At 42.1% G+C, this 21,936-nt stretch overlaps 3 protein-coding genes across 7 annotated transcripts in view; 2 read left to right on the top strand and 1 right to left on the bottom strand.

Annotated features, from left to right (window-relative positions):
• Positions 1-15,652, top strand: slc12a1 (solute carrier family 12 member 1). The gene is made up of 26 exons (XM_043265124.1): positions 1-468; positions 1,419-1,562; positions 1,666-1,741; positions 3,750-3,845; positions 3,922-4,061; positions 4,133-4,243; positions 4,321-4,432; positions 5,756-5,883; positions 5,969-6,053; positions 6,122-6,273; positions 7,018-7,125; positions 7,287-7,410; positions 7,483-7,584; positions 8,181-8,336; positions 8,420-8,519; positions 8,599-8,710; positions 8,832-8,972; positions 10,772-10,878; positions 11,090-11,172; positions 11,643-11,771; positions 13,053-13,181; positions 13,266-13,377; positions 13,844-13,930; positions 14,039-14,174; positions 14,881-14,948; positions 15,026-15,652. Exons 1-26 carry the CDS (start codon positions 16-18, stop codon positions 15,159-15,161), a joined length of 3,327 nt encoding a protein of 1,108 aa, XP_043121059.1. The 5' UTR covers positions 1-15; the 3' UTR covers positions 15,162-15,652.
• Positions 15,653-15,869: 217 nt separating this feature from the next.
• On the top strand, positions 15,870-18,722 carry dut (deoxyuridine triphosphatase). Of its 4 annotated transcripts, none has more exons than XM_043265128.1 (7): positions 15,870-16,003; positions 16,899-17,049; positions 17,466-17,557; positions 17,634-17,678; positions 17,762-17,836; positions 18,431-18,501; positions 18,578-18,722. In XM_043265128.1, the coding sequence occupies exons 1-7, from the start codon at positions 15,997-15,999 to the stop codon at positions 18,632-18,634; spliced, it is 498 nt and encodes a 165-aa protein (XP_043121063.1). In that variant the 5' UTR covers positions 15,870-15,996; the 3' UTR covers positions 18,635-18,722. The 4 variants fall into 4 exon arrangements, with proteins under 4 accessions (XP_043121063.1, XP_043121064.1, XP_043121060.1 ...); XM_043265129.1 differs by having other exon boundaries at positions 15,907-16,003; positions 16,905-17,049; XM_043265125.1 differs by lacking the exon at positions 15,870-16,003 and adding an exon at positions 16,031-16,181.
• A 2,109-nt stretch (positions 18,723-20,831) lies between these two features.
• fbn1 (fibrillin 1) overlaps positions 20,832-21,936 on the bottom strand; it is a 59,897-nt gene continuing 58,792 nt past the window's right edge. For both annotated transcript variants that reach the window (XM_043264433.1, XM_043264432.1), the window contains one exon: positions 20,832-21,936. This exon is cut by the window's right edge and continues 1,685 nt beyond it. The gene's annotated coding sequence lies outside the window, so the exon portion shown is untranslated.

The following is a 21,936-nucleotide window of genomic DNA, read 5'->3' as shown; positions in this document are numbered from 1 at the left end:
ATCACTTCACCTTTGATGGAGCGAGAACGTTTTTACCCCCATCAGGAGCATCTAGAGGATGGACCAATCGGCTTCCATCTGTTCCACGGCTATATAAAGTCTCGCATAAACACATCAACTAAACACAGGGGTCTGATTCTCAAACATCTCAACCACTTGTGGCCCAAAGAAAGAGACCTGACCTGGAAGCTCAAAGGAGCTCAAACTACTGTAGCCTGCCTTCTGATGGAGAATACCGGGTTCGAGAGATCTAAAGACGACCCTCCACAGTACGAGGAGACGTCTTTTTGTGGCAATGGGTTCAATAACGGAGAGCGGCAGGCCGTGCGGGCATCTGTGGTCAGCGCTTTCGGCCACAACACCCTGGACCGGGTGCCAAACGTTGACTTTTATCGTAACGCGGCGAGCATCAGCGGACAGAGAGCCGTCAGACCTTCTCTACAGGAGCTGCACGATGTCTTCCAGAAGGTGAGTCACACCAGCAGTCAGACACTACATTTAAATTGCATTTTACCCGAGTATCCGACTTCCCCATGCACCGCCACATATGTGATATTTTATCAAGCTCGGTGTTTAGACCATAGGCAGTTTGTTGAGCTGATTTTAGGCTAATTGCTGTAACGTAACGGTGGCCCGGTGGTGACCGGTGCAGCCAAAGATCAATAACCAACCTAATGAGAAAGCTGGAGAGAGAAGCACTTGGTTTATGAGTAACGATCTTCTGCAGCTAATGCATTGATCTGCTGCCCATAAATGAGCTAATTAATGCAAACAAGGGCTGAAAAGTTTGCGCTGATCTAAGAAGCATGCGTGCACGCAGTCCTGACGCCGGAGAAAAACATCGCACAATGTTTCCAATCCATTTGTTCAAATTTTCTCTTCCAAGAAAACCAGAACTGCCAAGTCACCCTTTAAAAGATCTTCTCCATTCCTTCCAGTCACAGACTGTCTGCAAGACGACCACACAGAACTATTCACAACTGCAATAACAATTATGCATTTTAGCATGTGAGGTTATTAATAAGCGCCATACTTGGCAAGCAACGTTAAAGTGCATATCTAACCACCTTTTACTATTTTAATCAGTTTTTAAAATGGAAACATGTATATATATATATATTCACTATTTACAAACTCATATTTAATTCGTGATCGCAGTTTACTCATTTATTCTCTCAGAGTATGATGTGACCACGACTTATTAAAACAAAACAACAAATTAGTAAACGGTGGCCTGATACAAATAAAATGAAGGGGTCAGTTGTGGCCACTCAGCTGTGGAGTTTTTAATTTGTGGCCATAGTATATAATTGTTTTTTTTCCAGCATGCCATGTGAGGGGCTGCAGACATAAACTTTGTTAGAGATTAGTTTATCTCACCAAATGTGTTTCACTCTTATTTCCCTCTTTACGGTCAGAACGGAGGCCTTGATATTCCCAGTCCGGTGGAGGACAGAGAGGGAGCAGACACCTCGACGCTGGGCGATGTGGAGTCCATCATCCCGCTGGACGAGAAGGACACGGGAGGAGTGGTGAAATTTGGATGGATCAAAGGAGTTCTGGTGAGTTATTCGACATCTTTCGTACCTGGCTTCACACGTGCTGCAGTTTGACCGTGTGTGTGTGTGTGTGTGTGTGTGTGTGTGTGTGTGTGTGTGTGTGCAGGTGAGATGCATGCTGAATATCTGGGGTGTCATGCTGTTCATACGGCTGTCATGGGTGTTCGGACAAGCCGGAATAGGTGAGATGTTCATCCTGTGACCTTCATAAACCTTCCCTGAACACACAGCAGGGGCTCATTTACATTCAGCACACTAAACTGAATATCTGCATATCGGCACACACACTATCTGACCCGGCTTTACTTTTGCAGGAGACACATATTTGGTTTCAGTAAACAAAACTTCTTCTTTTAGTGTCAAGCACACTTGAATAATTAGAAGAATGAGAAATCTTGTGTGGTTTTATGGATGTTGAACCGTCAAGGCCAATAAAGAACCTTTTAAGATTTTTACTCCGAGATGCTGGAGACTTCGTAAGAGTTTTCTTGGAAGATTGAATCATCAGTGATTCTGGAAACAAATGATTGAACTGTTGACACACAGTCAGCGTATGAAGCTAAAAAATTAATGTGAAGAGCAGCTTAGAGACTCTTTTCATACTAGATATAAAGAAAGCAATCAAAACACCCCAAAGTCATGAGTTTTTCGAAGGCAAACACTACATACACTGATCATTTAGTTTGATCTTGGCACAATTTTCTGAGGAATCTTGGGAGTTTCTGATTGCAGACTTTTTTGTCACATTTAAGCATTTTCTTAAACCAAAAACAAAACTAATTAAAGTGTGTTTTAGTCTTCTTTCCAATGCAAATGTCAAAACAAAAATTACAAAAGAAGGACAGACTGGCCTCAGGAAAAAGAAATATTAAAATCAACATATTTGTTCTTGTTTTAAACTTAAACAAGCTTCATTTTGTTCCAGTTTCTCTGAAAACAAGACTTCATGTTTTCATTTTGCATCTCCAGTGAATCTTGATTTAAGGATGTTTAGATGTTTTAGAAATACTGAGGGAGATACTTCATTTTTGAGCTTTAATGGCATGACTTTCAGAAACTCGTGTGAGATGACCGAGGTCTGCTTCGGAGGAGGTCTTATCCTCGCAGTGTTTGCTCAGTGAAGGTCACCGCTGGTGTTTATGGCGCAGAACTAATGGTGCGTCAGAAGTTTGAGTTTCTAAGAAAGCTCCAGATCTTCTGAGAAGAGTTCAGTTCCAGTCAGACACCTCGAGCTGCAGGCCAAACACATTACAGGCCATCAGAAACCCACTGGCGTTACGTATTTTATGAGGTGTGAGTGACTGCAGGCGATGAGCGCTTTATTCCTCAACCATCTCATTATAGCTCTGAACAAACACAGGAGCCTGGGTCTTCAGCTTCTGAGCCTTTTACACTGAATATATATCTAGCAGCTCGGGTTTATCTGTAGAAACAGACAACAAAACATTGTAAAGGTCAGAATTATACATTTTTTATTTATCATTCCGATATTAATTAAAGATCGTGTTCCATGAAGGTAAATTTCCAATCATAAATACATTCAAATGTTTTCACCCTCAGATTCCAGCTTTTCTAAAACTTGTATCTCAGGCAGATATTGTCCGATCATAACAAACCAGAGATTATTTATTCAGATGATGTATAAATCAAATTTCTATAAAACTGATCTGAAAAAAAACGACCCTTATGACCCTTAGTGAATAATAAAATAAATGTTGTTCCAAACATATATTCTTTCTTCTCTGAAACACAACAAAAGGAAACATTTAGTCCTCTATAATCATGATCCTCTAACTCTAGCGTTCTCTATTTTACCTATTTATTTTCTATTTATATTACTATTTATTTATGTTTTCTTGTTATTTATTATAAAAGTGACCCTCTAATGCCAGCGTTCTCGATTCTCTCAACTTTTTATTATTAAAGAAAGATCTTCTAACACTAATGCAATAATTCTTTTTTTCTATTCTATCTACTTTTTATTTATTTTATTAAAAATACCCTCGCGTTAGACTGAGACTTATCACAGCACTTACATATCATTGCTCTTTTGTTGGTTGTCCTCGTTGGATGAAAGCATCTGCTAAGTGAGTTCTTAAGTCGTTATTTATAGAAATGCGTCGTCTGATGCATTCAGGCAAAGACTTCCTCCTGTTCCCCGTCAGAGCTCCTGTCGTCCGTGTGTTCCAGGTTTGGGGATCGTGGTCGTGTTGTTGAGCATCGTGGTGACCAGCGTGACCTGTCTGTCCATGTCAGCTATATGCACCAACGGCGTGGTACGAGGAGGTAAAGCGCGCTTTAAACGAGCACAGCAGCTGCGTCACGTCTTCATCCGATCTCATGGAGTGCGTTTGGGCCCTAGGTGGAGCGTATTATCTGATTTCCCGCAGTCTGGGGCCTGAATTCGGCGGCTCCATCGGTCTGATCTTCGCGTTCGCCAACGCTGTGGCCGTGGCCATGTATGTCGTGGGGTTTGCTGAAACCGTGGTGGAGCTTCTCAAGGTACAAACCCAGAAAAGTAGGGTCTGAGCTGGTTCAGGAGGACTTTAAGCGCATCTGTCTGCTCTGTCCAGGAAAGCAACGCTCTGATAGTGGATCCGGTGAATGACATCCGGATCATCGGCTGTATAACGGTGGTTCTGCTGATGGGCATCACTGTGGCGGGAATGGAGTGGGAGGCCAAGGTAAGGCCAGGAGCATGCTGGGATTGAGTTTTCAGGCGTGACAGCAGATCGAGGACCTTCTCTCTTTCTCTCTACAGGCTCAGGTCGCTCTGCTGGTGATCCTGCTGATAGCCATCGCCAACGTCTTCGTGGGAACAGTGATTCCCTCCACACAAGACAAGCGCTCCAAAGGCTTCTTTAACTATCGAGGTGAGACTCGACAAACGCTGAAATTTGTGCCTGAAAACTTTCCCAACTGAGGCCAAAAACCTGAATGACCCCCAGATTTCGACCGCCGCTTTTTCAACGTCTGATTCTCGAAATTCTAAACCAAATCCTAAATGTGTTCAATGCCTTGAGGGTTGCATGTTTTTCATTCTACAGAACCCATTTCTCATTGGTTTTCTGTGTAACCATGCAGATGTGTCGGATTTGCAGGGTTTCATGCATTAAACGGTGTTTTAAAATACGGTGTTTCAGTTTGCACTGGGAATTAAACTACGCATGCCTAGTATTTTAAACTGCAAAACTACATTCCACATGAATGGCCCCTTGCAGATGTTTGTTGTTATTAACCCTACACAAAAACCAAGTACGGCCCTTTATAATTATTTATTGTACCAAAAGGTTTTGGAGCTTATTGAAACTAATACTCTCAGAGAAATATCTGTTCAAAAATGATCACTTTTTGACCGCACATTTTCACGATGATGTACCGTATATGTTTAAAAAGTTACGTTTTTGAAAAGTTTAGTGTTAAGACGACAACGTTGTTAAAACATTCACACGGATCCACGAAAGTGGCGTCACGTTAAAAAGAAACATTTTAGTAGTTTAGACAGAGACGATAACGGTTTTGAAAAAGTGCCCTTTGAAGCATTTGCTAAATGATTAAAAAGCTTTGTGTTTTTAGTTACAAAACTGAGAATCATTTCTATGAAAATACATTTTTATCTACATGCTTAATTTCAGTTTTTAAATAATCTTAAATAATCTTTAGCCTACTAAAACACAACAACGATTGTAACACTTGATTTTGAGCATTCTGTTGACTATAATAAATCTGCCCTACATGTCAACTAACTTTCTAACAAACCCTAACAGATATTATACAGATATTATACTGACTACTTTGCAAGTACATGTCAACTTATTCTAAGCTCTAAAGGCCTGTTGTATGCGTTTTTCAGTTTTTTTTAATGTATTTCTCATCCTTTCTGATCAAAAAGCTCGTTACAGATGTGAAAATGCAGAAAACCGAACCTGGTCTATTTTTTTAAGTCTTACTAGTTTTATAGGCGGTGTGTAAACGTGATTGACCCAACATTTTTTAATGTGTGAAAGTTTTACACTCCTTGTGCAATGACCTTAACCCTAACCAGTCTACTAATACTCTACTAGCACTCTAATGAGAGTTAGTAGATATGTAGGTGAAACGTTACTTAAAGTCAACAGAATGTGTTAAAAAGTCCATCAAAATGAAGTGAAACCAGAAAATAGAGTACGTCAAACTCTCATCTCTGTCTAAAACAGAATCCATCGCGAAGGAAAACTTTCTACCGGACTTCCGAGATGGAGAAACGTTCTTCTCAGTTTTTGCCATCTTCTTCCCGGCGGCCACCGGGATTCTGGCCGGAGCCAATATCTCTGGAGATCTGAAGGTAAGGGCGAGTGTCTGATCTGAAACGAGTGAGCGATCAGAAGCTGGCTCAACATCTTCACACACGAACGCCTCTGGTTTTTCAGGACCCTCAGGCAGCTCTTCCCAAAGGAACGCTGCTGGCCATCTTCATCACGGGGATGACGTACCTGGGCATCGCTCTGGTTGTCTGTGAGTCCTGAACACATTCGCATGACTCGAGTCTCAGTCCGGATGTCTAACAGAACCACTCTCTGCAGCTGTGACGGTGGTTCGAGACGCGACGGGGAACCGCAACGACACCATCAAACTGGGCTCCAGCTGTAACTTCTCCTCGGCCTGTGAGATGGGCTACGACTTCTCCATCTGCCAAACCACCAAATGCAACTACGGCCTCATGAACAACTTCCAGGTGAAAGTGACTTTAATACAGTGCACGGAGGAAACCGATGAGAACGAGGGCTGAAGTTGTTGGGGGTAATGCATCACGAGCGGAGCTGGGTAGATTACTTACAAACTGTAGACTTCGATAGACTACATTGCACATTTCAGGTTAATCTAATCAGATTACTGTAACTTTTTACCTAACTAGTTTATCACATTGATGATATAAATACAAAGAGAGTAAGAAAATGTATTCCGTCAATTGTAATTAACAACATAAAATGCATTAAACATTACATCAAGGTTTCCCAAACTGAGTTCGTGAAGGGGGTTTATGGGTTTAATGTAAAGCTAATAATTCATTAAATCATAAAAATGTAAGAATAAAATAAAATAATTTTAAATGAAACATTTTCTTAAAAAAATGCAAAGAACATTTTGCTTTTGTGTGAATAGCGTGTAATTAATTTAAAAAATCAGCTGCAGTCGGGTTACGAGATTACGAGTATTTTAAAATGCAATGTAATGTAATCTAATTACAAGATTTTTGTTCCAGATTACATGTAATCAGTTACTATCTTACTCTGATTACACGTAATGCAGGTTTGATAATCAATTACTTTTTTCAAGTAACTACTAGAGAGAAAAACGAGTCCAGTCCAGATTAGAAAAACATAAACAATCTTGCTTTCCATAAAAAGTAATGAGTTACTTTTTAGGGAGTAACACAATATTGTAGTGCATTAGTTTGAGTTAGTGTGTTTATCTGTAGGTGATGACCCTGGTGTCGGGGTTCGGACCTCTCATCACAGCGGGGACGTTCTCAGCCACGCTTTCTTCAGCTCTCGCGTCTCTAGTGAGCGCGCCCAAAGTCTTCCAGGTCAGAGTTCACACACACCACTTAAACCCAATAAATACAATATATACCTTTATAGGACAATCTCAAAATACAATAAAAGACTGGAGAACATTGTAAAGAAGCTCTTAAAAGTCTGGTTTCTCCTTGCACAACCCAGATTTTAAGAGTCAATCCATTCACAGGCTCTATGCAAGGACAACATCTACAAAGCCCTCAAGTTCTTCGCCAAAGGTCACGGGAAGAACAACGAGCCAATCAGAGGATACGTCCTGACCTTCTTCATCGCTGTAGCATTCATCCTCATCGGTAAATATAGGAGTGACTGAATGAGTTCATGTACCAGATGTGATCGTGTAACAGCGCTGGTTTGTGTCTCAGCTGAGCTCAACACCATCGCTCCCATCATCTCCAACTTCTTCCTGGCTTCATACGCCCTCATCAACTTTTCCTGCTTCCATGCTTCATACGCCAAATCCCCAGGTCCTGTCTAGACTTTTACACACACACACACACACACACACAATCTGTTCCAAAACCTAGCTAGCTGTCTACAAACACATCGTTCTCTTGTTTTTTTCAGCACAGATATCTACACGCTTTTAAAACCAGGACACATAACTTGTAAAATGGCTTAAAATATTAAGTCTTGCTTAGTGAAAAAGCAAGGCTTTTTTTTCCAACAAGGCTTAATATTCTAAGCAATTATTTTTAAGAATGTTTAGATATTTGTAATTGAAAACGTAATTGAAACCTTACTGAAATGCAACTTCATTGCATTGATTGTAGTGCCCTACATAGGCAGAAAAGGCACATATCACACATATAGTCAATTCCAGCAGAAACACCAAACACACGTCACATAAAAATATAGAAAATACCATTTCCCCATCATTGGCTTTCTACAATGCATTCATGGATTTACTCATATAATTGGCTAAAGATGCACAGTGCATGTTTATTCTGTGTTTGCATGCTATGTAGGCGTCTTGTGAGGTTTTGGATCAGACGAACACGCTGTATAACGCCCCTGATTAAAGTCTAAAGAAGTGTGTGTTAAAGCAGCGGTGTGTGTGCAGGCTGGAGGCCGGCGTATAAGTACTATAACATGTGGCTGTCTCTGTTCGGAGCCGTTCTCTGCTGTGCCGTGATGTTCGTGATTAACTGGTGGGCGGCGCTGCTCACCTACGGCATCGAGCTCTTCCTCTATATTTACGTTACAGTGAAAAAGCCAGGTACAGTCATGATGATGTAAACACATGAACACGAGCGTGAATGATGTATGAGAAGAGTATAAGATGTCTCCTGCTTCTCTCAGATGTGAACTGGGGTTCGTCCACTCAAGCCGTGACGTTCATAAATGCTGTGAACAACGCTCTGACTTTATCTTTGGTGGATGAACACATCAAGAACTTCAGGTGTGCTCGGGTCAAAGCAGATAAGAGTGTGTTCGAAGCAGATTAGACTCAGAGATACTCAACTCGTGTTCCTTCGCAGGCCCAAGTGTCTGGTGATGACGGGATCTCCCAGAAGCAGACCGGCGCTGCTAGACTTGGCACATTCGTTCACGAAGAATTACGGGCTGTGTCTGACTTGTGAGGTGTTTTTGGTGAGCAGATGTTCTCGTTCTCCTCGAAACAAACGCGAGCGAAGGCTTCCTGCAGGACCCTGTCGATCTTGAGCTTGTGATTAAATCGTGTTTTATTTAGCAGACGGCGTGTGTGTTTTAGGGTGCGCGTGATAAGAATCTGCAGGACATGAGCGCTGCCGTACAGCAGAACCAGCAGTGGCTGAACAAGCAGAAACGCAAAGCCTTTTACACACCGGTCACCGGCGAGAACCTGCAGAGAGGAGCTGAAGCACTGATGCAGGTCAGTCTGAGAGAGAGAGAGAGAGAGACAGAGAGAGAGAGAGAGAGAGAGAGAGAGAGAGAGAGAGAGAGAGAGAGAGAGAGAGAGAGAGAGAGAGAGAGACAGAGAGACAGAGAGAGAGACAGAGAGAGAGAGAGAGAGAGAGAGAGAGAGAGAGAGAGAGAGAGAGAGAGAGAGAGAGAGAGAGAGAGAGACAGAGAGAGAGAGAGAGAGAGAGAGAGAGAGAGAGAGAGAGAGAGAGAGAGAGAGAGAGAGAGAGAGAGAGAGAGAGAGAGAGAGAGAGAGAGAGAGAGAGAGAGAGAGAGAGAGAGAGAGAGAGAGAGAGAGAGAGAGAGAGAGAGAGAGAGAGAGAGAGAGAGAGAGAGAGAGAGAGAGAGAGAGAGAGAGAGAGAGAGAGAGAGAGAGAGAGAGAGAGAGAGAGAGAGAGAGAGAGAGAGAGAGAGAGAGAGAGAGAGAGAGAGAGAGAGAGAGAGAGAGAGAGAGAGAGAGAGAGAGAGAGAGAGAGAGAGAGAGAGAGAGAGAGAGAGAGAGAGAGAGAGAGAGAGAGAGAGAGAGAGAGAGAGAGAGAGAGAGAGAGAGAGAGAGAGAGAGAGAGAGAGAGAGAGAGAGAGAGAGAGAGAGAGAGAGAGAGAGAGAGAGAGAGAGAGAGAGAGAGAGAGAGAGAGAGAGAGAGAGAGAGAGAGAGAGAGAGAGAGAGAGAGAGAGAGAGAGAGAGAGAGAGAGAGAGAGAGAGAGAGAGAGAGAGAGAGAGAGAGAGAGAGAGAGAGAGAGAGAGAGAGAGAGAGAGACAGAGAGAGAGAGAGAGAGAGAGAGAGAGAGAGAGAGAGAGAGAGAGAGAGAGAGAGAGAGAGAGAGAGAGAGAGAGAGAGAGAGAGAGAGAGAGAGAGAGAGAGAGAGAGAGAGAGAGAGAGAGAGAGAGAGAGAGAGAGAGAGAGAGAGAGAGAGAGAGAGAGAGAGAGAGAGAGAGAGAGAGAGAGAGAGAGAGAGAGAGAGAGAGAGAGAGAGAGAGAGAGAGAGAGAGAGAGAGAGAGAGAGAGAGAGAGAGAGAGAGAGAGAGAGAGAGAGAGAGAGAGAGAGAGAGAGAGAGACAGAGAGAGAGACAGAGAGAGAGAGAGAGAGAGAGAGAGAGAGAGACAGAGAGAGAGAGAGAGAGAGAGAGAGAGAGAGAGAGAGAGAGAGAGAGAGAGAGAGAGAGAGAGAGAGAGAGAGAGAGAGAGAGAGAGAGAGAGAGACAGAGAGAGAGAGAGAGAGAGAGAGAGAGAGAGAGACAGAGAGACAGAGAGAGAGAGAGAGAGAGAGACAGAGAGAGAGAGAGAGAGAGAGAGAGAGAGAGAGAGAGAGAGAGAGAGAGAGAGAGAGAGAGAGAGAGAGAGAGAGAGAGAGAGAGAGAGAGAGAGAGAGAGAGAGAGAGAGATAGACAGACAGATAGATAGACATAGACAGCAACTAGATAGATATAGACAGTAGAAAGATAAATGATAGATAGATAGTGGATATATATATATATATATATATATATATATATATATATATATATATATATATATATATAGTAGTATATATATCTGTATAGACAGATAGATATAAAGTAGATAAATATAGACAGTAGATAGATAGATAGATAGATGATAGACACACTGTAGATAGATATAGATAGATGTTTAATATTCATGAAAATAATGTCAAAACAGTGATAAAAGATTGCTTGTGCGTGTGTGTATGTGTGTGCTTGTGTGTACACATGTGTGTGTGTGTGTGTGTGTGTGTGTGTGTGTGTGTGTGTGTGTGTGTGTATGAAGGCGTCAGGACTCGGCAGGATGAAGCCAAACACAGTGATGTTGGGATTCAAGCGTGATTGGAGAATCGCCAAAACACAGGAAGTTCAAAGCTACATGGGAATTCTGCAGTGAGTCCTCGAGCTGTCTTTATGAATCACCTGCTGTTTGTCCTTCTCTCTCACACACACTCACACACACACACACACACACACACACACACACACACACTCACACACACACACACACACACACACACACACACACACACACACACACACACACACACACACACACTCACACACACACACACACACACTCACAGTTCTGTTCTCTCCGCAGCGATGCGTTTGATTTCGAGCATGGGATTGTGGTCCTGAGAATCAATCAGGGGATGGACATCTCTCACATCCTCAAAGCAGAAGGTACATCAGTAACAAACTCTCAGAATAAACACAGATGAGTTAAAGACGTGATCCGTTTATCAAACGATTTGAAGGAAAAGTTGCATTTAAATTAATACAAGATTAGGATGAGTGAGTCTCTCCATCAGTGCCTTAGCAATGGATGCTCTGCAGTGAATGGGTGCCGTCAGAATGAGTCCAAAGAATCCATAACAACTCTTCCTCCAGTCACATCAAAATCCAGACGTTTGTTTAGAGCTGTTTTGGCTTCATCTGTGCAGATTTCTCTCCTGATTCAGACCAGAACACTTTTTGTAGAATAGATAACGCTGGATTAGTTTAATCTTTCGTCTTCTCCAGATGTTAACTGATGGACTGGAGTGCTGTGGATTACTTTGTTGTTTGGACTCTCATTCTGACGGCACCCATTCACAGCACAGCTCTCTTTGCTGAGACTCAATGGTGAATATGGGATGCCGTGTGATTGTCAGAGGAGATGGAGCGCATGATCATGGAGCAGCAGGCTCTGGAGATGGAGGAGAACGACTTTCAGCCCCACGGAGGAAAAGGCTTCTTCAACAGGTCCAAGAAAAACTCCAAAAAGCAGCTGACCAGAAAAGGTATGGTCTCTCTCTCTCTCTCTCTCTCCGGAGGACTTCAGCTTTTATCTCTGAACACAATGCATCAAATGAATGCAGCTTGAAGATGTTCTGCGAGCGCATCCATCTAATAAAAGCTGATTAAATGCGCCTCTGTAAAACCGTCTGTGCCGTTATAATCTAATAGTCTGGTCTCACGAAGCACGGCGGCCTGAACTCCAAACTCACCGTCTCGCCCGCTCCGCTTCTCAGACGTGAAGGTTTTTAATAGACCAGAGCGTCTTAATGGGCTCCGTCGCTGCAGACTCAGGTCTTTCTGCGTTCTCCATTATCTCCATCTTCACTGCCTCTGCTCAGACAGATTCAATCGCCGGGTCACATGTCATTTAGCAGGCGCTCGTGCTCCAAACGACTCATTAAACGCTAATTTGTTGGTCTTTTGCGCTGATGTCTCTGATCACTGCGGTCTCATAAAACACATCGAGCAGCTACAAACATATCTGAGCCACAACTAAAGATGCGTGTGTTAAAACTAGACGGGAAAATGTCAAAACAAGAGCTAGTTATTAGTTAATTAAATAAACAGCGCATGCTGCTGTAACTGAGATCAGAGCTGGGGAATAAACCTCACAGGATATTCATGTTGATCACAGATAAGCTACACAATATTAAGTTTCACTAATTAATCACCTGTTTATTAAACAGCTAATCAAAGAACCGGCTTTACTGACGTGAGATATATTGCCCAGCCCTACCTGAGATTATAGTATTATAGTTTTTACCAATTTTACCAAAGTGCATTTTTAGTTTTTTTATGTTTATACAGTTTTTGTGTGTATGTCTTAAACTAAATGAAAAGGAACAAAAATAGTTAACCAAATAATGGTTTTGATTGAATTGCAATGATGTTTTTTTATTTTTGAAAAAAAAAATTTCAGTAAACATTTATTTTATTTGATGCTACAATGTTTTAAATGATTTTATTGAACTATAGTATTAAAATAACACTTTTTTTAAAACAAAATATTCTCCAAGATGAAGTTGGAGATGAGACGATCAATATTTTATTCTAAATCAAATATCTTGGACATTAAACACCAGTTAGTTAAAATCATTTAAAATGTGAATGAAAAACATAATATTTAGATTTAATATTTAGTATTTTAGACATATTTGGCATGACTTTTCTGTCAGGAAATCCAGACTCACATTAGTTTTGACGTTTTTTCATTCACTAAACCCAGTCTGGATTTCGATCTGTTTGTCCAGAAGAGCTGAGAGCCTTTGGTTTTCCTTCCTCAGTTTCTCTGGACGTTCCTCAGACTTCAGATCTGGCCAAGATGAACCAGCGTCTGGTGGAGGCCAGCAGCCAGTTCAAGAAGAAACAGAGCAAAGGAACGATTGACGTTTGGTGGCTGTTTGATGACGGAGGTGAGCACCGATCCTCGTCTTCTTCTCTGCTCTCAGACCGGAGCCGTGACGCTTCTTCTTCTTCTTCTTCTTCTTCTTCTGCAGGTCTCACGCTTCTCCTGCCTCATATCCTGACCACGAGGAAGAAGTGGAAGGACTGCAAGCTCAGGATCTTCATCGCCGGGCGGCCGGAGCGCATCGAACAGGACAAACAGGAGTATGACAGAAAACACAACTAACCGTACCAGTGCTAGTTAACTAGTAGCCAGTGCTGCGGACTAACTAGTTACATGTAACAGAATCACCTCATTTAATTACATAACAAATGTAACTGTAATCGGTTACAGTTACTGAGAAAAATTGTGTAACTAAATTAGTTACTCATGAAAATGCTAATGAAACGGTTACATCTGAATATTTTCACACGCATTAATTTAGTTGATTTCTTTCCCAAATCGCTTTAAAATAGGAGACATGTTCAATAACCGATTTGTTTTGCTATTTGGGTTTATGCATTGCTAGATGCCATCGTCTCCTGTCACAGCTACTCAGAGATACAAAGAAAATTAAACCGTATCTTGTTATGGTTTTAAAAGGTTGAGCTAAAGCCTGCGCTTATTTTAAATAGAGTAAGTTGTAATCTGCAACCCTCCCAGCCCTGACTAGTAGCCTGCTGTTCTCAGAATGCAGGAACTCCTGAAGAAGTTCAGGATCAAATGCGCCGACATCACAGTGATCGCAGACATCAACGTCAGGCCCAGCGCAGAGAGGTGAGAAGAACACACCATTAATCCTCATTTCATTCACTGACACGCTCCACGAAGGCACTCTCTCACTCTGTCTGTGTCTGTGTGTGTGTGTGCGCGTGTGTGTGCTAGCTGGAAACTGTTCGAGGACATGATCGAGCCGTTCCGGATGCACGAGGGTTCAAAGGAGACGTGGCAGGTTGAAGCTCTGAGGAAAGAGCATCCCTGGAAGATCACAGACGCCGAGCTGGACGCCTTTGAGGAGAAGGTAGAGTCTCAGAGGACACTGCGGCTGTCCTGAGTCACCCGCAAGAAGAGGAGTGTGTGACTGCTCATCAAAAACTAGAAGATGTAAAACCAAAAGCATGTGCAGTGCTGGTCAACAGCTTTGGAATAATTAAGATCCTTAAATGTTTCTGAAACCGTCTTTTAGCTGATTTCTAAATGTCTGTGACTTTCAGCATCATTCCTCCAGTCTTCAGCGTCACGTGACCTTCAGAAATCATAATAATATACTGATTTACTGCTTAACAAACATTTCTGATTACTATCAGTGTTGAACAAAGTTGTGCTGCTCAATATTTCTGTGCAAAGAGCGATACACTATGATTCAAAGGCAGCGAACTTCGTGTTTATTACGCCGGAATGAAGTTATAGTCCCTAATCCTCAACTTCTCATCTCCATCAGGTTTGGTACACGATGTAACTACTGAAGAGCTTTAAATAGGAAAAATATTGAAACTCTTTAGTCATTTTTTAACGTGATGCTAACGGTCTAATCAGATTCAATGATCTATGCTAAGCTATGCTAAAAGAGCTACGGCCTGGAGATCGGCTGAATCGCTTCAAAAACGGTTAAACTTTTTAACTCTAGGGGAGATGGAGAACGAGTCTGTGTTTCTTTAATTGAACTAAGAGGATTCAAATCAAAGACGGATCAGATGAGATGCGTGTCTGTGCTTTTCTCTCCTCAGACGATGATGCAGGTGCGTCTCAATGAGCTTCTTCAGGAGAGCTCCAGAGCAGCCAAACTCGTCCTGGTGTAAGTCATCAGCGTGTGTGTGTGTGTGTGTGTGTGCATGATCATATGACTCACGTGTGTGTGTGTGTGTGTTACAGGAGCTTGCCCATCGCTCGTAAAAGCTCCATCTCTGATCATCTGTACATGGCCTGGCTGGATGCGCTCACCAAAAACCTACCGCCAACCCTCCTGATTCGAGGAAACCATCAGAGCGTGCTGACCTTCTACTCCTGAAGAACGGAACACACACCCCTCACATTTACAAAGCTGATTTCAATTATAAACAAATTTAGATTTTTTGCAAACTTTCTGTTCATCAAGAAACACAAAAAGACATTTTTACATAGAATGAAACATATTAGCCATTTGCTAATTTGAACGTGCAACCCGATGAGGTGTAACTAGCATGATTTAAACTACACTTTACTGTAATGCAGTGTGTTAGTATCCACTCTGCCCTCTACTGGACATGCAATAGATCTCTGTAAACAGTATAAAAAGCACTTTAGAGTGAAATTATTCCGAGTGATAGATTAAAGCATCTTATTTTGGTCAAGTATAGACATACGTGTGTAAATATATTCATTAGCGCTAATTATGATTACTGTTAACCCTTATTTATGTGACTGTGGTACTGGGAAAGAGTGCGGAAATATTTAATGGTGTATTCGTTTTCGATGACAAAAATGTTTTCTCACAGTTAATAAATCAGTTTCGAAAATGAAGTGGTTTGTAATATTACGTGCTATTTGTACGCTATTTTCTTGTTTAAGGTTTAGCACTTCAGAGAAAACAGAACGTAATGAACGTCTTGTCGCCCTTTGAACGTGATATTCCTGATTGATGTGCTGTGATTTAAAGCAGTTATAAAAATGTCCTTTATATAAACATATTCCAAACAGACTGGATAGAAACGACGCGCTTCACCGGATACAGGTGTGATTATCTTAAGTAATTAATTTCACCTGAGTATTTAACGCTATCTGTCGGGGCGAGTTTTTGTCTGTTGTTGTGAGTTTTTTTTAACGCCGTTTCAACGGAACGGTACGGATTTTTACACAAACGCACGATGGACGGTGAGTCGAAACCGTTAGAAACCCTCAGAGAACTACACCGCACTAAAACTACAACTCCCAGGATGCAAACCGCGACAAACATGGCGGAATAACTCGCGGTGGAAGATGTCGGTTCGGCGCGTTTCTGTGGCTGCCGTTCGCGGTTTGAACGGATCCGGTGTCGGTCGCGGCGCTGGAGGTCAGCAGCTCTGTAACGACAAGAAAAACCGGGGAAATAACCGATAATAAATAAGAGACAGCGGCGCTGTGTTCCGTGACATCACATCCGCCGTGGAGATTAATTGTTAACTCTTCATAACGTGCAGGTTATGTCATAATAACAATAAAAATAGTATTCACCGCTGCTTTGATCACTTCTAACGTACACCGACGAGGAAAAACTAGTACATCGAGATTTACGCCATAAACAATGATTACTTTCGGTTTCTCGTGATTAGTGGTCGCCACAAATGATCGTCTAATTTAATAAAGTAACTATTTAAAGAAAAAAAATCTAGTTTTAACGAAACGTCATCTGTTTGACGTTCGCTCGGCGTCAGGGTTGCCAGGCTTTCACAACAAAACCCTCCTCAAAGCTACTCAAAAGTAGGCCAGTCTTATTTCGAGGGGATCCCCCAGTAAACCGTGTTCCGGGGATAAAGTAAGACTGTTTATTTCTCTTATTTATGGATTTATCCGCATTTCTGGAGCTCAGTGTCGCAGCAACAGTAAAGTAGGCCGCTTCCGCGCGAAAAACGAGGATTTGGCAACACAGCGCAGTCAGAGCGTTTCCCGCCAAATTCAAAGAAAAGCTTTTGGCGCTCTCTTCCTTCCTTCAGTCGCATCACACACTTCTTCTCTCTGTTTCTCTCTTTGTGTGTTGGGGTCCTCGTCAGTAAAATGCCCTGTTCTGAAGTTACAGACGCGGTTTCTCCGCAGAAGAGAAGCAAGAGCGACGCGGTGAACGGACACGAAGAACTAAACGTGCTCCGCTTCGCGAAGCTGACGGAACACGCCACGACACCGAGCCGGGGATCGAGCCGGGCCGCGGGCTTCGACCTGTACAGGTGCGCCCTTTCTCTGCCCTCTGTGGTGTTTTCTGTGTTTCTAATGAGCCGAAACCCGCAGAAAACACTTCACAGGCAGCATGTCCCGCTGAATAGACGGCGTTCTGCGCATGCGCTGCTCTGCTCGTTTCTCTCTCGGTGAAGGCTAGGTTTAGTTCTTCTGGGCATGCGCACATCAATACAGCATAACCTGTCACTGTTTTTTTTTATTCCTGAAAACACTTGTAATTGTAGTATTTCTGTACATGCATCTTTATATTTCTCTTTCTGTCATGTTTCCCTGTTTTTATGCTCTCCGTCCTGCAGAAAAGTCTGATCTGATTAGTGTTCTGCACATTTCTTCCTAGCGTTTATTTTTGCTCCTTAAGTGTTAAATCCCAGGATGCAGCGCTTTATTTGGATCCTGTGTGTTTCAGTGCGTATGACTACAGCATCGGGCCGATGGAGAAAGCTCTGGTGAAGACGGACATCCAGATCGCGGTTCCTCACGGACACTACGGCCGAGTCGGTGAGTGAGCACTACAGGAGTGTGTGTGTGTGTGTGTGTGTGTGTGTGTGTGTTCACTAACTCTCTCTTGTTGCAGCTCCTCGCTCGGGGCTCGCCGTCAAGCACTTCATCGATGTTGGCGGTACGTGGCTCGTCCGTCACATTAGCAGAGACCTGTGATGTTTTGCCGTGATGTGACGTGTGTGTGTGTGTGTGTGTGTCCAGCTGGCGTTGTGGACGAGGACTACAGGGGCAATCTGGGAGTCGTGCTCTTCAACTTCAACAAGGAGCCGTTTGAAGGCGAGTCTGATTTAAAAGCTTTCTTACACGAACGAGATCAGATGATGCATACACCGCAAAACATGATGTGATCCAAAAACATAAACCTCCTTAAAGATGCATTTACCTGAGAAACTAGGCAGAAGTCAAATATATTAAAAAAAGCATTGTTTTCATTGATATGGTTTGTTAGGAAAAGATCATTTGAAAATCTGGAATATGAATTAAAATTAAAATATTGGGAAAATTTATTTCAGGGTTGTCCAAATTATGTTCTAAGTGATGCATATGACTAATCAGAAATTAAGTTTTGAGATATTTGTGGTTGGAAATTTACTAAATATTTTCATGGAATATGATATTTTTATTTAATGCCAAAAATATATAAAAATAATTTCAAAGATACCTGTGTTGCTGCTCGTTTAACTTTCAATTCAATTCAAAATTGCTTTATCGGCATGAGATACAATATTGCCAAAGCTTGAAATATATGTGGAGAAATAAGAATGAAAACATCAAAATAACTCCCTTAAAACGGAGCAGAAAACACACAACACGCGCTGCTCTGATTAACCTTGAGTTTGAGGAGTTGATGATTTCTTGAACCGTTTTCAGTGAAGAAAGGAGACCGCGTGGCTCAGCTGATCTGTGAGAGGATCTGTTATCCAGAGCTGCAGGAGATGAAGGTAAAGCCCTCGTTAGTGTGCAGACCTCACTCGTTAGTGGCGTCCGCGGCGCTCACCCGTCTTCTTCTGCTTCCAGACGCTGGACGAGACGGAGCGAGGAGCGGGAGGATTCGGCTCCACCGGCACCAGCTGAATCTGTTCCTGTGATGACATGCAAAGTTTAACGGTGTGAAATGTTTCTCTCTTAACATGATCTCTAAATAAACAGTTCTTTGTGTGAAGCGTTCACGAGTGTCACTAAATCAGAAGAGCAAGGGTTAAAATAAAGTGTGTGAGGATCCTCTGGGTGGAGCTGCAGGACCAGCCTGAGCTCTGGACGGAAATACTTCAATATCAGCTTTCATCGCTGGCAAACCGCTTCATTCAGCCTGATTTCATTTCATTTATTTCTTGTTCAGGACAAACACACCATACTTGACTCGTTTTCTTAGTGCCCTTAAAGTACACGTGCTGAGTGATGTATTAAAGTAAATCAAGTACACTTAGTGCATGCTGTGTTTCAGCTTGAACTTCTCATGATGGGACTGTTTTAAACCCGTCTTCTGGTAGTTTAGTGTTTATCTCGTCTGCTTCTAGTAGTGTCTTTCTACTGAAGGGTCAGAATAAATGCAGTCATATCTTCAGGAGAACTCTTACTCTTTCTAGAAGAATAACACTATCACTGACTAGCTTAATTCGCCTCAAAGTTATTAATGAGAATACAAATGAAACGATATAATTAGCCATTCTGAGTTACGTCTTCTTCAGTTGGCGGGAGAAACGGTGCATGAACATGTTTATATTTAAAGGAAAGCGTGCACATGAGCGGTGACAAAAGAAGAATATAATTATCTTATTTTTGTTTTCTCTGAGCAAACGTGTCAGAGCTGAAGTCGAGCGCCTGATGTCACGTGACGTGTTTCTCCGATGTATTCACTACGTTTCTGGATCATTTCAGTTGTGTTTCTGTCTAGGGAGGATCAGAAAACTATTCTGAAACAAAAATATTCTGAAAATGATCAAAGGTCGATATGAGGGTCAGAAATTAAAGACAGAATTTTCATTCTGATCTGAACCTTTTAATATGAATGTCATGATCTTCCTGTTATGACCACTGGATGTCGTTCATTCTCATCCTCACGTGTTTTGCTTATATATTTATATTTAGACATTATAAAATCTCTACAATAACTCATCAGACCCGTCTAAATCACACAGATGAATTATTCTGAATTAAAAACAGTAAGGTTCAGTGAAAAGTGGGTAGTTTCTTTTGTGTTTGACCAGTACAGACAGAAACACACTGATATATTAATCTGTTAATGTTTACTGATTCACAAGAAGAAGAAGAAGGAGAGGAACAGGAACATCTTACCTGTGTCTCTTAGCTCACTGGCACATTGTCCTCATTTTCTCTTGTCCCGTTCCTCTTTTCTGTAGTTCTGGTCACATAAAAGGCCGAGCGGTTCATATGTATGTTTATAAATATATTTTTGAGCTTGTTAAAAATGCTTAATTGCATCATTTTTAACAACTAAGCTTTTGATCATTTATATGTGTATTAAAGATGTATATAGAATGATTTTGGAAGTTGGCCTCTAATCCTCTAATTTCATCATATATACAGATTTGCTCAGTTTGGGTCATTTTTGCGTCATATTCTCACTAGGAGCCATAGAAGCCTGAAGGATCATGTGATATTCAGAAAATCTTGACTAATTAACCATTCCTTTTTAAACCAACCTGTCATTTTTTTGAAAACAGGCTCCCCTGATCTGCTGATCTCTCAGCACTTTTAGCATAGCTTAGCATAGATCACTGAATCTGATTAGACCAGTAGCATCTCTCTCAAAACAGACCAAGTACTTCTGATATTTCCAAACATGACTCTTCTGTAGTGATATTGCGTACTAAGAGCGTCAGAATATTTTCAGGGCTGATATAGCTAGGAACTATACTCTCTTTCCGGCGTAATACTTAAAGAACCTTGTTGCCGTCCCACGAGCGCCGCAGGAGCAGTGAGATCACGCGGTGCTCTTCTTCAGGTGCTGAGTACTATCCCCGCTCCTTCTGCACACATGGCATGGCAGCGAAGGCATATGGTATGCTCTTTAATCATTTTTGAGTGTGATGCTAACGGTCTAATCAGATTCAATGATCTATGCTAAGCTACAGCTAAAAGTGCTAACGCCAGACCCGGAGAAACTGTAAATAAGATGTGATTTTGATATGTGAGGCTTGTCACGTGTACCGCAGCGGTGTTGTTATCACGATGCGACGCAAATGCCGTTATTTTTCCTCCGAGAGGTCAGAGGTCGCTCCGAAAGAAGGCCAGCGCTCGAGTCGCCCGCACAACCAAAAATATGTTTTTATTGTGAATGTACATCTAACCCCTCACGAGTGTGAAGACAGAACAGAACGTGGTCGTACAGACGGCAGAGGCGGCGTTCTCATCGCCGGAGGCCACAGGTGTGTGTGTGTGTGTGTGTGTGTGTGTGTGTGTGTGTGTGGCCGTCAGACCTCAGTGCATATGGATCGAGTCACAGAAACACAGTTTACAAGTAGTTGGTCATTATAAGAAGCACCATTACAAACCCCTCCGTTCCAGGGGTCCTCTAGTTTACAAATGCGTTCGCGAGTAAAAAAGTGACACGGTTACAGTATAGACACACTTCAATTACATGGACAGGGTTTCTGCGGGGCTTGCGAAGGTCCTGAATTCATCAATGCTGCATGCACTTCCTCGGTATTTCGCTCTTGTTTTACAGCACAAACATCGACTGGAGACACAGAATGAACACGTGAGATACTTCCACCGACATAGACGTTCAAGACGTGCGAAATAATGCATAAAACGCTGGATGTGGAAAAACCAATAAGAAAAACGCTTGACGGAGTTACCCAACGCAACAAAAGAGGTCCTGTGACTGGATATGTAGATTAACCGATCTCTTCTCAGATGTTACTTTAATGATCCTGAAAGGCCTGAGCATCAAAATGATTTGATATAATCACCTCCGTATTATTTAGGAAAAAAAGCCCAGAAAGTGTCCTGTACTGCAGGAACTTTCATTTAATGACTATTTTGCACCGGACTGTTTTTTCTCTGACACTCAGGGAATTGTTTTACGCAGTATTCTGCTTTCTCTCATAAGTTTGGATGGAAACAGCTTCTGAGAAAAGAAAATATTCTTTCATTTGAGTTCCTTTGAGCAGGTGTTTGGTCATTATTGAGTAGTTAGTCAGCTGTGAAGTACAGGTAGTTATGAATTATATATAAAGTCTTTACATGCTTTTGTCAAAAACCTCCCCGGTGATGTATAAATGGCCAAAACGCTCAAAAGATTGTCCATTTTTAGTTGAAACACCCCCTTAATCATAAACTCGTTTAATAGTAAGACTTCTTATTTTGTCACTTTCAGTGTTCTCTTTAAAAGTAATGCTTCACTATACTGT

Source organism: Puntigrus tetrazona, chromosome 18, assembly GCF_018831695.1.
Source record: "Puntigrus tetrazona isolate hp1 chromosome 18, ASM1883169v1, whole genome shotgun sequence".
In the NCBI taxonomy this organism is placed as follows: domain Eukaryota; kingdom Metazoa; phylum Chordata; class Actinopteri; order Cypriniformes; family Cyprinidae; genus Puntigrus; species Puntigrus tetrazona.
Note: the sequence above shows the minus strand (reverse complement) of the source record. Positions and strands in the feature narration are given on the sequence as shown.

Bases quoted from the DNA above. Each gene is read 5' to 3' on its own strand.
- slc12a1 (XM_043265124.1), top strand. From the start codon at position 16: ATGGAGCGAGAACGTTTTTACCCCCATCAGGAGCATCTAGAGGATGGA. The intron at 3,846-3,921 runs GTAAAGCGCGCT...TTTGGGCCCTAG, and splicing joins CAACGGCGTGGTACGAGGAG to GTGGAGCGTATTATCTGATT. The intron at 7,411-7,482 runs GTAAATATAGGA...TTTGTGTCTCAG, and splicing joins TGTAGCATTCATCCTCATCG to CTGAGCTCAACACCATCGCT.
- dut (XM_043265125.1), top strand. From the start codon at position 16,109: ATGTCGGTTCGGCGCGTTTCTGTGGCTGCCGTTCGCGGTTTGAACGGA. The intron at 17,050-17,465 runs GTGCGCCCTTTC...TGTGTGTTTCAG, and splicing joins GCGGGCTTCGACCTGTACAG to TGCGTATGACTACAGCATCG. The intron at 17,837-18,430 runs GCGAGTCTGATT...AACCGTTTTCAG, and splicing joins CAACAAGGAGCCGTTTGAAG to TGAAGAAAGGAGACCGCGTG.